The sequence below is a fragment of the Mirounga leonina genome, unplaced genomic scaffold (genome assembly GCF_011800145.1).
Source record: "Mirounga leonina isolate KUSES-001 unplaced genomic scaffold, KU_Mleo_1.0 Mir_129, whole genome shotgun sequence".
NCBI classification, from domain to species: domain Eukaryota; kingdom Metazoa; phylum Chordata; class Mammalia; order Carnivora; family Phocidae; genus Mirounga; species Mirounga leonina.
Window position 1 is genome coordinate 29,042,036 of NW_023270323.1, and position 13,582 is coordinate 29,055,617.

Consider the following 13,582-nt stretch of genomic DNA (forward strand, 5'->3'; position numbering starts at 1 on the left):
TTAGTCTGGTTCGTGGTTTAATTTATGGTTATGTTTATTTATTGATGTGTTTTTGTTAATACCCTTGGGGCTGGATGTGGCATAAGGGCCAATTTTTAACATGTTGTTTTTATATGAAAACACAATCCAAATAAAAAGAAAGCAGTCTTTTTTTTTTTTTTTTTTTTTAATAGAGTGAAGCTTTGAAGAGAAATAAGACTTGGAAATATAAATTTGGGACTCATCAGCTTATAGTTAACTGATGCCATATGCAAAGAAGTATCCATGAGAGGTAGGGAGAAAAGAAAGAAGGGAGGGAGAAAGACAGAGTGAAGAGCCAAGGAAGTGTGAAGGATTAAGAGCCAGCATTCATCAGAAATTGTTCATGCATAAGATGTGGGGAGAGAATGTGAAGCCAACAGAACTGACAAAGTAGTACTTCAGAGTGGGGGAAAAAGAGAAAACAGATCATCTGATGTCATAGAAACCAAGAGGAGCAGAATCTCAAGGTTGAAGTTTATGTTCAACAAGGTCAAATGCCTTATAGTGCATGGTAAGGTAAATGGAGAAATACTTATTGCATGTAGCCAGAATATCACACATAGAACTCAAAGACAGGAGAAGTTTCAGAGAGAATTTACATTGGTTATCAGAAAATGAGGCTGGTTCTAGATAACTTAGTCAAGATGCTGAAAAATAAGAAAGCGTAAGAGTGATAAACAAAGCAGGATCAGATAACAATATGTAGAAATATTATCTACTATTTATTTAAGGCTGGCAATAATTGAAGCACTATGCTAAATATCATCTCTAAACAGAATTGTAATGATCCAGGAAAATTATCCCTATTTGGAGATTAGTGAAATGAAACTTGATAAGGTTAAGTACTTTGCTTTGGCCCATATACCTAGTAAATGTTGGACCTGTTTTCAAATTTAAGTTGAACCAACATCAGTAAGGTTAGGTATAAGGATCTGTGTCCCCTAAGGAGAATTACGTGTTCAGGCTTGTAGATAGCAGAGAAATAGCCTGTAAGGGAATGAAACTCTCTCCTGGAGGAGATTGTTGAAGGATCCAGGTTTTAGAAGAGCCAGGAAGGATTCTAACCTTGGAGTTAGGTAAAGCAAAGGAAAACTGTATAACCCATACAGTTTGATTTAACCATGGAGTTCAGACTTGATCACTCTTTTTTATCTATAAAGTTTAACATTTCTGAAACATGAGAAGTGGTAATGAATTAGTGTTTTGAGAAAATGAGGACTCATTATGGGGATGATTTTGTCAGGAAATTAATAAGAGAGAATCAAAATAATTGGAACAGCAGTTAGAGCCCAATAAAAATAACATTATGTATACGGACCAAGTCTGCATGATTTTTTTCTCTTGGAACATGCCCCTTACCAAAAAGAAAATTAAAGAATTAAGAAAAAGCAATGGTATAAATAATCTGAGTTTAGAGATTATAAAAGCAAATCTTGGGTCTAGGCTCTTTGCGATAATGGAGTAGCTTTGCCCTACCCATTTATACTGCTCACCAGCTTTGAACTCCCTATCACAGACTTCAGCATCAGATAATAGGAGAGAAAAATCAAGATAAAGAACCACTGAACCACAACTGTTATTATCCAAGAAAAGGGAGGGGGTAAGAACATAGATTTAGATTATCAGTAAGTCTTTCTCATACATGAACAAGCTTTTGTTGATACTGGTTTTGAAGACTGATCTGAAAGGGTTAAAAGTGTAGCTCAAGTGCAAGAAGTGTCAGAGTCAGTCAATTCTGTTTTGAAAGAATCAAAAGAGAGGTGACAATAATAGAAAGGGAAGTTTATGTATGTCCAAAACTATTGATGGGGCCAAGATCTGGTGAGGGGTTATGAGAAACAAAACATGGAAAGTATAGTTGTTATTACTTTTGATAACTTAAAATTTGTTATGAAGGGGAGCTAGCACCACTCTGAATTTATCAAAAATGATTATATTGTTAAACAATAGCATGGTATATATCTTATTGAGTGGTTTTTGAGAACATTAGTAAAATTTATTTTGCTCTATGAGTTTCTTATTTTAATAATGCATAGTTGTTGGCACAAAATTAATATCCCCATGCTTATTGAGGTACAACTATCTACTCATGTCCATATTCCTCTTATTATGGTAATTGTACTGTTAAAATGTAGGATATTTCAACTAAATCCAGGTATTTAAAAAAAATGATGTAAATAAACCTACTCTTAGCAGACTTCTCAAAGTTCTAAATGTGTGCCTTGATATCTTTCAAAACGTAGTCCTACACATAAAGTATACTCACTGATTATATTCTGCTTGAAATCACAGTTTTTAAACTTATATTAGGAAAAGTGATATTATATTAACTTCACTGAAATCATAGCCAGAACATTTTGGCGTTCAAGCTATGTCTATGAGGAAAAAACAAACAAACAAAAAAAACCCTGTCTCAGGTACCAAGATTTTTTTTTTCTAGCGAACAGCCACATGTGAACTCTAAAATGTCAAATCTTATATACTTAGCACCTCTTATTCAGATGAAGGTGTTTGATCTCAAGGACTAAGTTGCATTTTATCTTGCAAACTCAAGATGCCTAGATAAATACTATGCAAACGATTACATTCATTTTTTATGATGACAAAGAAATAATCAGTGACTTAGTGATTCTTTCAAATTTCCATTTGGAGAGTAAATATTGTCTCCTAAAGATGTCTTTTCAATTACACACCATTGAGAAGAGATATGAAGGGGAAATCTCAGCCAAGTGTGGGGGAATTGCTTAAACCACGTATCAATTACTGACTTAAGCAGCTCTTATTTGAATGCATATGATCTCTTTAACCACGGGCTCCATTTCCTGTGTCTCCTACCAGCAGTTGAAGCATCCAGCGATCAAAGCCAGATCCCTATAATTGCTGTGTCTGTGGCAGTGGGAGTCATTTTGTTGGCAGTGGTTCTCGGCTTCCTCCTCAGTGGAAGGTAAGAAAGGAAGCTGTGATTTTGAACTTTTGCAGCTGATCTCTTCTTTACCTTGATCTGACCATTTGGCTGTTAAGCACATCCCAAAACAAATCAGGCAAGCAGCGTATCAGTAGATAACTTCCATGTCTGATGTATTTTTAAGCTTTACCTTGTCCATGTTAAGTGCTAACTTTTAAGCACAGAATTTCTCTTTTTCAGGTACGCTGTCTTCGCAAGAGTTAATTATTAACTTGTTATTATTTATTCTGCCTTAAATCATATTTTTTATGATATAGTTTTCAAATGTGAATTTCTTTCCCTCAAAATCATTTATGGTTTTCTGCTTCGATTTTAGTGTTTGGGAAGGCCTGTGCCTGTGCCTGGTAGATTCAGAGGAATAGGACTAATAATTCTACTTAGCCAGCATTCTATCCTAACAGGGTGATGGATACCAAACAGATACTCTGGCAAACCACCATTCTGAGAAGTAACCAACCCTTTTCCATGACTGCTTTTATTTTCAGCTCCTGAATGATTTCAATCTGAATACATCAATCAGAGCATGTACTGATTTAAAGTGAATTGTACTCAATATTGTATCAATAGATACATTAACATGTGTGTTACACATCTACATTTTTCATTTTGAACAAAAATAAAAGAGGTAGAGAGACCCAACAACAACTTATGTAGAAAGTATTTCCTGATATTGAGTTGAGCATAATCAATCTTCAGAAAAAAAAATTTAGAACAACAATAAGTAAATAAATCAAATCATAAGAATGCACTGTTCCTGCAACAAACATATCTCCATTTTTTATCCAGGCCATTGTTAGAAGCGCTATTTAGTAATTAGAGCTGTCCATTTGAAAATGTTTTGGTGTTAGACTATTACAGAAAACTTGATGAAAGTCTTCATGGAAATATTTAGACTTGCATAAATATGTGAAGTTGTAATGTAGGGTCCAGAAAAAGTCAGAAAATCAATATTCATATTGATTTTGTTCCTGTTCTACTTATTTACTTTTGACTCTTCAGCACATATTCAACTCATAAATATACAGAATTGGGCACTTTTCAATATACTGCATATTGTATTCTGAAAAGATTTATGACTATATCCTTAAATTAAAGTAATTTATTTTCATAAAACCTTGTTGAAAATATTCCTTTGAACATCCTTTCTTTTTGTATCTGAAAATTCCTTTTCTTCTAGTTCCTGTTTATTTAAGAATGTTCAAAATTTTCTTAAGTGTGTATACAGAAATCCATCGCTTACTTTTAATGTTAGACTAGCAGTGATGCATTTTTAGAATTTCTAGGTGGGAAGCAGTTTGTGATTTTGTGAGGACAACTGGCCCTATTTGACCAAAAGCCTGGCTACCTGATGACCTACGGTTCTTGTCTCTCTGATGTCACCTGGGAAGACTCCTCTGATTATGTCCCTCTTTCCTGGAAGATAAAAATTTTGTCATAAAAATTTTGCTCATATTTATTTATTTTTAATATATATTTTTAAAGATTTTATTTATTTATTTGACAGAGAGAGAGACAGTGAGAGAGGGAACACAAGCAGGGGGAGTGGGAGAGGGAGAAGCAGGCTTCTAGCAAGGAGCCTGATGTGGGGCTCAATCCCAGGACTCTGGGATCATGACCTGAGCCAAAGGCAGACACTTAACAACTGAGCCACCCAGGTGCCCCAAAACTTTGCTCATATTTAAATAGGATAATTAAGTTGAGTGTATGGTAACTATTAAGAAAACTACCACATGAGATGAGTCTTTTCTCCCTCAAAAGTGTAGATAACTATGATACAGTTTCAGAGTTGGTTTGTAATATCATTTCTTTACTTCTGACTGAAATATTAGTTGGCTTCTTCCTTTCCAAATCCAGGAGTATTAGTTATAGTTAGGGACATGGGGATCATAAGAAGATACTGTATTTCTTAGGTCCACACTTAGAGGAAGTCAATAAAATGGGAGGAAAGATCTGAGATCTAGAATCCAATAAATTTGTGTGTTTAAGGGTTTATTAAAGGAAAAATCAAGTATAGAATGTATCTTATTATATACTTAGCCACACTGTATTTATTTAACCTACATACTGTTAATGTGAATTTACTGATGACATTCAGCTATGGATTCTTGCTTACTTGTATGTGAATCAGCCCTTGTTCTCAAAAATTTTTCTTCCCCAATATATACACAAAATTGACTTAAAAACAATTTACTTTGTTGCATCTGTAGCATTAAACAAAGTGTTTGAGAGAAGGTTCAATTAACCTATTACTTGGTAACTGAAGGGTAGTAATGCATTAGTGTGTGTGTGTGCCCACATGTACCACATGAATTCTGTAAGTACCTGGATTTGCTGTGTAAGAATAATTAAATTTTAGTATAATTTCTCAGTTATACTAGAATTACATCTACATTCAAAGGTACAACCAAAGCTTAATTTTCAGCATAACTAAATCTGAGACTTGGTAAGATCAAATTTTGAATGTATTGTCTTGTAGAAGTATATTACTTTTAAAAAATAACAATACCTTGTTAATTTGTACATTGTTTATTCATATTAAATTTTTTTCTGAATTTAATTTTATAGCACACAGTTTACTATGCAAATACTAGGAATCTTCAATTTAAAGGAAAACAAATCTTACCCCTCAAAATCTGAGATTTATATTTTTTTACCGGCATATATTTTGCATGAGAAATTATCATTACTTCATTTTGTTGAATGCACATTCTTGAATTTCAGGGGGTATTTGTCTTATGATAAAAACATCTCTGGCCATCTTATTTTATTTTTCATGGATAAGTTATTTTATGTTGCTTTAAATAAATATATTTACTCAAAACCTAAATGAAATGATTCTTAAAGGTCTTTTTCTATCTCGTTCAAGGCAATGAGCTTTGAAGTTTTTGTTTGGACTAAGAAAAGTGTGCCTATCTCATAGTACCTACAGTTCCTGAATTAACTCAATAAAGATGTATCAAATAAGAGAAAAATTAAATGAAGAAATGTAGCCAAAACCTAACAGTATTTGGGAAATTATTATGAGTACTAACAAATTATTGAAAAAAAGTCTGCTCTAGGATTGGTCTGAAGACAGTGAAATATATTTGTTTCTCCCTCCTTTCTTTGCCATAATATGACTAATAAACACACACAAAAATACAATGAAATTTAGACTATCCTCTCACTCTAATCTATTTTGTTACTTTTTAATCTCTTGAGTTTATTAAAAACCAGGTATTTGCTCCTAGGGGAAATGTATTTTAATTATAAATAATTTGACTCCTCAGTGGTGATACAGATAAATTAATTTTTATATGTTGCAAAATATTAATATTACTTAAATGTAATATTTATTGACAATTTGTATCATTTGGACCCAGAGGAAATATGTCTTGAAGATACGTAGTCACTGATAATTGGTAGTTTTGTTCACACCAAGTCAAAAAAACTGAGGATTATAACATTTTGAATACTATGGGACTAATTTATTTCAAAGAAAAAATAAATGTTTTGTTCTAAAATAAATGAAAGATAAATAAATCGAATATAGAGACTTTCTAATCATTTTAGGCTAAAATTGATTACACAGAACTTCTTGGAGTCTTCCTATCGAGATACAGTTAAAAATAATGTAAGCAGATATCCATCTTAAAGGAAAAAGTTCCATTTAAAAAAATACAAAGAATTATAACATCTTAGGATTCTGTCAGTCTTAGAATTTGTGTGATCTTCGTGTTTAGAGGTGCTAAATATTCCATAGAGCATTTTTCTGCAGGGGTTAGATTCTCCTTTTTACTTTCTTTACCATTAATTTTAATTTTTTTTTTTATTGGACTACAAAACAACTGACATGTCCTCAGCAAACTATGAGCCAGTTACTCCTGATATGCACAGCATGTTGAAATTGTTGTTTAATTTTTCCCTTTTATCAGTAATGACAATGCACATTGATAACTTTATTATATGCTAATTTTATTGTTTTTTCTCCTTATAGTTACTACTTTATAGTATAAATTGTTTAATGAACTAACATTTCATTAATGATTGTCATCTCCACGCTGCCACATCTCCACATGTTTGAGCAAGTCTTTTATAGTGTCCTTCCCCTCTTTTCCTTTCTTTTGAAGATGATCATTGATTACATTAAGTTACTTTTTTTCTGTCTCCACTTCGAACTTGCTGCCTAATTCTTGATTACTGGATACTTCTTAACCTGATATAAAGCTTAAGTTAACAGGATTTAGTGGTACAGAAAGTATAAAGGAAAACATCTTTCAGTGTAGAGAAACTTCCTTCTTTGAACCTTGGTCAGTATAGTCATCCTGGTATTTCACAATATTTTTTAATACTTTGTTTCTGATTCCTCACTTATTACATGCTCATGGATTTATTTTCTTATCATTTTTTAAAAAGAATTATTTATTTATTTGAGACGGAGAGTGCCCACACAAGGGGAGTGGTAGAGGGAGGGAGAATCTCATGCAGACTCCACACTGAGTATGGAGTCCACTTGGGGCTTGATCCCATGACGTGAGCTGAAACTGAGTTGGACACTTAACCAACTGTGTTACTCAGGCACACCTCATGAATTTATTTTTTAAGAAAATTCCAGAGCTTTGCTTCTTTATTTCAATCAGTTCCACAGGTATGCTCAGAGGTTAAAAACACACACACATTATACACATACACTCCCACACGTTTGCACAAGTTCTTGCAAATAAGTACAAAGAAGTTGAAGGTGTTCACCAGTTTTAAAAATGGAAAAAAAACAAAAAACAAAACTATGAGGTGGAAGAAGAGGTGGAAGAATTTCCTCAAGCTGCTTAGCCTTTGATGTGATTTTAAGGCTACTCATATATGACTTGAATATTATGATGCTCCTGAAATGATAAATTTAGTTTCAGGGGTGGCTTAAAGAAAAAGATTTTTTTTTGGGCAAAAGATCTTCCCTTGTTTGTCCTGTGCATGTTCAAATCCTCTGGCTGGACATATAACTGCTAAATCCTATTTCCCTCATTGTTAATGAAACAATCGAAACTCAATTCACTTGAAATATCTCAGTTTCTGAGCCGAAAATTCTTCAATGGATAGTGTACTTGAAGGCTAACCTATCAAAATTTAGATACTGAGACCATGTTAGAAATTTAAGGGAAAAAAGTAGATTTATGTAAAATGCTGCTTTAGGTTTTTTATTACTTAAAAATAATATTAAAATTTAGCCTTTTGTAAATTTTTTTCAAATGTCTTAATGATAACAAGTTATAACTGACATATTCTTTAAATATCCAAATATTTATTGAACATCTATTGCACATAAAATACCAAGATAAGTCCCAGGCATATGAAATAAGAAGGTAATGCTCTTTTCTCAATGTGTTTCCACTTTAATTTAGTAGTCAGATCAATGGACAGAATTTCATAAACTGAATAGCACCAACTATGGATAAAGACAAATGTTTAAAATGGAATCCCCCCTTCATGGTGACTTTTTTCCTTTGGACCACAATGACAGTCTGAGACATTAATTGATTTCCTGCCACAGTTCTTATGTTAGGAAAAACGGTAGTTTGATGGTAAAACCCACCGGGCTTAGAAACTTTCCTTCATGCTTATTCGGAGCCACATAAAATAATTATGCAGGCATTTTGAATGTAATTATTTAAAATTCAGACAAGTGCCAGAGCTCTGCCTACTTTTGATATCAAAGCATAATAGCTTTCTAAGTGAATGGTTTTTAAAGGGTTTTCTGTTTTCTCTAAAACAGAGAAGCCTCTTTGTCTAATGGGAGTAACATCATCATCATCATCACCATCATCATCATCATGTTCATAATAAGTACAATATGCTCTAGCCCCTTGCCCCAGAGAAGCACATAGCTTCCTCCTGCTTTCAAGTCCTCGCAAAATCCCATCCTCTCCTTTGGGCTTACTATAATGATGGCCCATGATTCCTTCTGCTGCATATCAGATCTCACTTACTTTGATTTGCCTCTTCATAACACATAATTGCCGTTATATACTAAATATATATTTCTCTTATTAGTTTTTTGTCTGTAGATCCAAGATGGCAAAGATTCTTATCTGTGCATTATTTCTTCCCCTGTGAGAAAATGTCTAGAACACAAATTACTGTATACAGTCAGTTAGTGAGGGTCTGGGGCTTGAATCCAGCTCTGACTTTAGGGTTCTGTTCTTCACTATATAACTTCCCCATGACATGTAAGCATTGAACTGTATGATTTTGGTGAAACTCTGAACTCTAGTATACAAAGTCACTGATTCTCTACTGCCCAAAATAATGGTATTAATTAACATTATTTAAAACTTTCCAAACTGGTCAGTGATATAATTAAAATACCTCCTAGAAATTAATGTCGGTGATATCTTGACACTAAAGTAAATTAAAAATACATTGGGTTTTAGTGAATTGTCCCTCAGTCCTTCACTGGAAAATTGTACTGGATAAATTATTTGTTCTAGAACCATGCACATTAAATGTCACCAACTTTATGACCATTCCTGATTTTGTAATAGCTGATTAATTTCACCTCTGTGTTTCCTCAACACATTTTTTTCCAATTGAAGTAGTTTTAGTTCATCATTTTATATATGTCTCTTCTGATAGATATGTGTTCATCTTGAGCATACAGATTATAGTGTAGATTCTCAGTACATGTCCAGTGATCTTATCACTGGAAGAATTAAGCTGGAGTTCGGGACTCTTGCAAATATGCTGCAAACTACCCTTCCAACGTTAGCTCTATGTGTTTTTGACCCTTTGGTTGTGTATGAGGCCAAATTCCAAGTGGCTTATTCTTAAAGAGAATTATAGATCATATAGATGGAAAGTTCCAGAGATTAAAAAAAAAAAAAAATCCGAAGTACAGACACTTACTGATCTAGGTGCAAAAACAGTGTCTGCGCAATTGGAGGCACATGATTAAAGTGTGCTGTGGCACAAATACGGTATTTAAAGCCACTCATCAAAATGCGGTAATTTGGGTGGAGCCCAGCAACAATGACATTGAGAGATGGAGTGGAGGAGGAAGATCTAGTCAAAGGAGATTGAGAGTGGCCCATGAGGTAGCAAGAGACCAGACAATTATTGGATCACTCAAGCAGGAATGGTCACTCTGTTGAGCCCAGCTCTGACTTGAGAGCTCTTGCCTTTCACCCTCAGAGCTCATATGGTGCAGGCTCTGATAGGAACCTAAATTCCAGCTCTCAGACTAAGTCAATCAATAACACTGGGACCTTAAATAAGAAGAGGATGGAGAAGTTACACTGCATGGCCCAGCACAGTAGGGCCTCACACCTGACTCTGAAGACAGGGTCAGTCTCATACAAAGCACATGAACTAAGAATGTGGAAAGAGGATCTCCATCTGTGCCTTTTTTCTTATGCTTCATGTCTTACTATTTAAACCTTACCCATGTGTCAAGACCCACATTAACCATTATTTCCTATCACAAAATCTTCCTTAATTCCATTAGCCAAAGCCTTTTCTCCTTCTGCTGAAGTCTCGGAGCAATATATCAATATTTCTCATGAAATTTAACACTTGCAACCGCAAATTATTGTATATTGAGTAAATATCTTCTCTTCTTCAGTATTTAGAAGATAAAGACTTTGGTGGCTCTCCCACATAACCTAATTGAATGAAAACCACATAAATTATTGAATTAAAGCTAAATGGTGCATCAATCTCCATTTGAAGTGCTTTGTTTCTATTAATGTTGATAGTTTGGAAAATGAAAACTGTTAGCAACACTGACATAAGTCTAATAGAATGCTTAACCATAATGTGCTTTCTTCCTGATTGCTGAAATATTTTGTGCCATCACAAGTAAACACAGTAATTTCAAAGAAGTATTACATAGGAGTTAAGAAATCTGCACCAGACGGGGTGTCTGGGTGGCTCAGCTGGGGAAGCATCCAACTCTTGATTTCAGCTCAGGTCATGATCTCAGGACATTATCCTTAGGGTCATGAGATCAAGCCCTTCGTCAGGTTCTGTGCTTTCAGGAGTTTGCTTAAGATTCTCTTCCTCTCGGGCGCCTGGGTGGCTCAGTCGGTTAAGCGACTGCCTTCGGCTCAGGTCATGATCCTGGAGTCCCTGGATCGAGTCCCGCATCGGGCTCCCTGCTCGGCAGGGAGTCTGCTTCTCCCTCTGACCCTCCCCCCTCTCATGTGCTCTCTCTCAAATAAATAAATAAAATCTTAAAAAAAAAAAAAAAGATTCTCTCCCTCTCTGTCTGCCCCTTCCCCACCCCGGCGCGCGCTCTCTCTCTGTCTCTCAAGTAAATAAATAAATCTTAAAAAAAGAAATCTTCACCAGCTTACATTATTTATTTGACATCTGGATATGCTGATGCCAGTCTGATGATGCACCTGGTATCATCGAACAGCAATAGTTTTTATTAATAATAATGTAGGTCAACAGGTTTGTATTTCTCTCCTGATTCTCTTCAGATTAGGGGTAGCATGAATATGTTGGTATATTTAACATTTCTAACATAACTAGGATCATATAGTTTCAAAACTCGGTAAGTTTTGATAAGAAAAAGTATTATATGAAAATATGTTGCCTAATATTATTTTGTTTTAAAATACTAATAAATAGCCAAATATTTATAATCACATGTACAATCACTGATTTTAGAAAAGCTCTCATTAAAAGCAAATCTCAGTGGTTTATGAATTAGCAGTAGATATGACTTTATGAAACTGTAATAAATCCAGGCATGTGTATTGATTTAATATCTGAGAGTTGTTATTCCTACTATTTTCTCATGATTACATGCTTTTTTCTTCAAAGGCTCTGAATCAAGGATAATTAGAGAGAAGATCATAATTTATTAATAACTGACAAATGGGGATCAGGGCAGAGTAGTGCCAGAAAGAGTAGGAGCATAGCAACAACTAATTGCCCACTGTGGGAAGTAAATCGTCCTAGGAAACTGAACCCAAGAGGGTTACTGGTTCAATTGCTCAACATTATTGAATATCCTACCCGCAACTTCTCACAGATCAAACACGGAAACATCACTGCAACTCTCAGGAAGTTCTATTGAGGCAAACATTTTGAAGGAGAAACGCTATGGTACTGAGACAAGTTAATATCATTGATTTGCAAAAATTATATCTATCTATCTATCTATCTATCTATCTATCTATCTATCTATCTATCTATCTATCTATTATAGCAAAGAATCTAAAGACTCTCAGATTTCATCAAGTATGAAGCATAGGGCAGGTCAAAAAGCCTGACTACACGAGCAAAATATGCTCTTTGTCTGAAGTTCCATTTGCCTGAAGCTCCATTTCTATAAGACATGCAATAGAACATGCTGGCATGCCAGGGCTCTGAAAGAAGACTCTACCAAGTTTCTGGGAATCTTACCACATCTCTCTCAGCCCACACAGGCTCTCACAGGAACCTGATACCCAGCTTTACAGAAAAAAATCAATAGCACTACCCTGTGCCAAAAGGTAGACCATCTATTTAACAAAAACTCAGTTAATTTCCTGAGCCATGTCTGGGAGTATATCTATTGCTGAGAAATGAAGCAAATGACAATAAAATGTTCCAAATGATTTTAAGCACCCGCTAAAAGCCACACTTGTTTAAGATATGTGCTCTTTTTTTAGAACTTGCCTAAACCTGGAAAGATAGAAATGTTTCTAATGGATTAGCAACTCAGTTTCAAAAGCTGAATTCTTTATTGCACCATGTGGTGGAATTGGCATAAGATATATTCGATGTCTGTGATAGTTTTAGTGCTACAAAACATATTATATCCTAATTATCTTGCTTACCAAAAATCTTTGGACTATAGCTCACTCTTGCTTCTCATTATTTCTTACTCCCCTGACTTTTTAATCTCAGAAAAATAGCACTTTTCTGTGTTAGATCTACAGGCATTGCTTAACTCTCTTATAGCCACAAGACTGCATAACAATGTCAGTGAGTTTTAATGATTATTTTGGGGTTCTGTTCTTTAAATCACAGTTTCATTTGTTTATGTTTTTTTTAAATGGCCTGTTTGCTTTTCTTCCCGTTTTTATGGGCTGACCTTGGGTTCCACATCTCCATGATGGTCATTGTTTGTTGAGTTCTCTTGAGTCAAGGTAGATTCAAAGGCAAGAAAGGTGGTTAAAATTTATTGTAGGTTGTTTGTTTTTTCCTCCTCTTCACACCACCACTTCCATCCTGAAAGACAAGATATCAAGGTGGCAAAGTGGGACCTCTTTGTGGTGATTAGTGAAGGAAACACTCGCTGCTTTTTAGATTTTCTTAGGTTGTTTTTAGACCAACATTATGATTCCTCTCCAATGTCTCTCCAGACTGAATATGCCATAGGATTCAAATATTCTCATGTATCTCACAAACACCTCTTCTCCACCTCCAAGGGTTCTTCATGTCCCTGACATTGGGAATTCCTAGCACTGCTTTGACATTTCAATGCCTAGTTCACTGTTTTTCTTGAAGAAAATTTAATAGGCATTGGTTTAAACTGATTCTATCCATAGATGTGGATTGTGCCAACATTAAAAAAAAAATCTGTACATGACTTCATTTGAAGTCATGTAACTTTGTTTAGTACTTTAATTT

The 13,582-nt window shown here is 34.6% G+C and overlaps 1 protein-coding gene across 6 annotated transcripts in view; it reads left to right on the forward strand.

The window, feature by feature from the left end:
* Positions 1 to 13,582, forward strand: part of EPHA5 (EPH receptor A5) — a 341,721-nt gene that overhangs the window by 261,084 nt on the left and 67,055 nt on the right. For 3 of the 6 annotated variants that reach the window (XM_035004891.1, XM_035004894.1, XM_035004896.1), the window contains one exon: positions 2,860 to 2,965. In XM_035004891.1, the coding sequence (XP_034860782.1) occupies positions 2,860 to 2,965 (106 nt within the window). The remainder of the gene's footprint in view (positions 1 to 2,859; positions 2,966 to 13,582) is intronic. The other 3 variants (XM_035004893.1, XM_035004895.1, XM_035004897.1) reach the window with 1 other exon arrangement.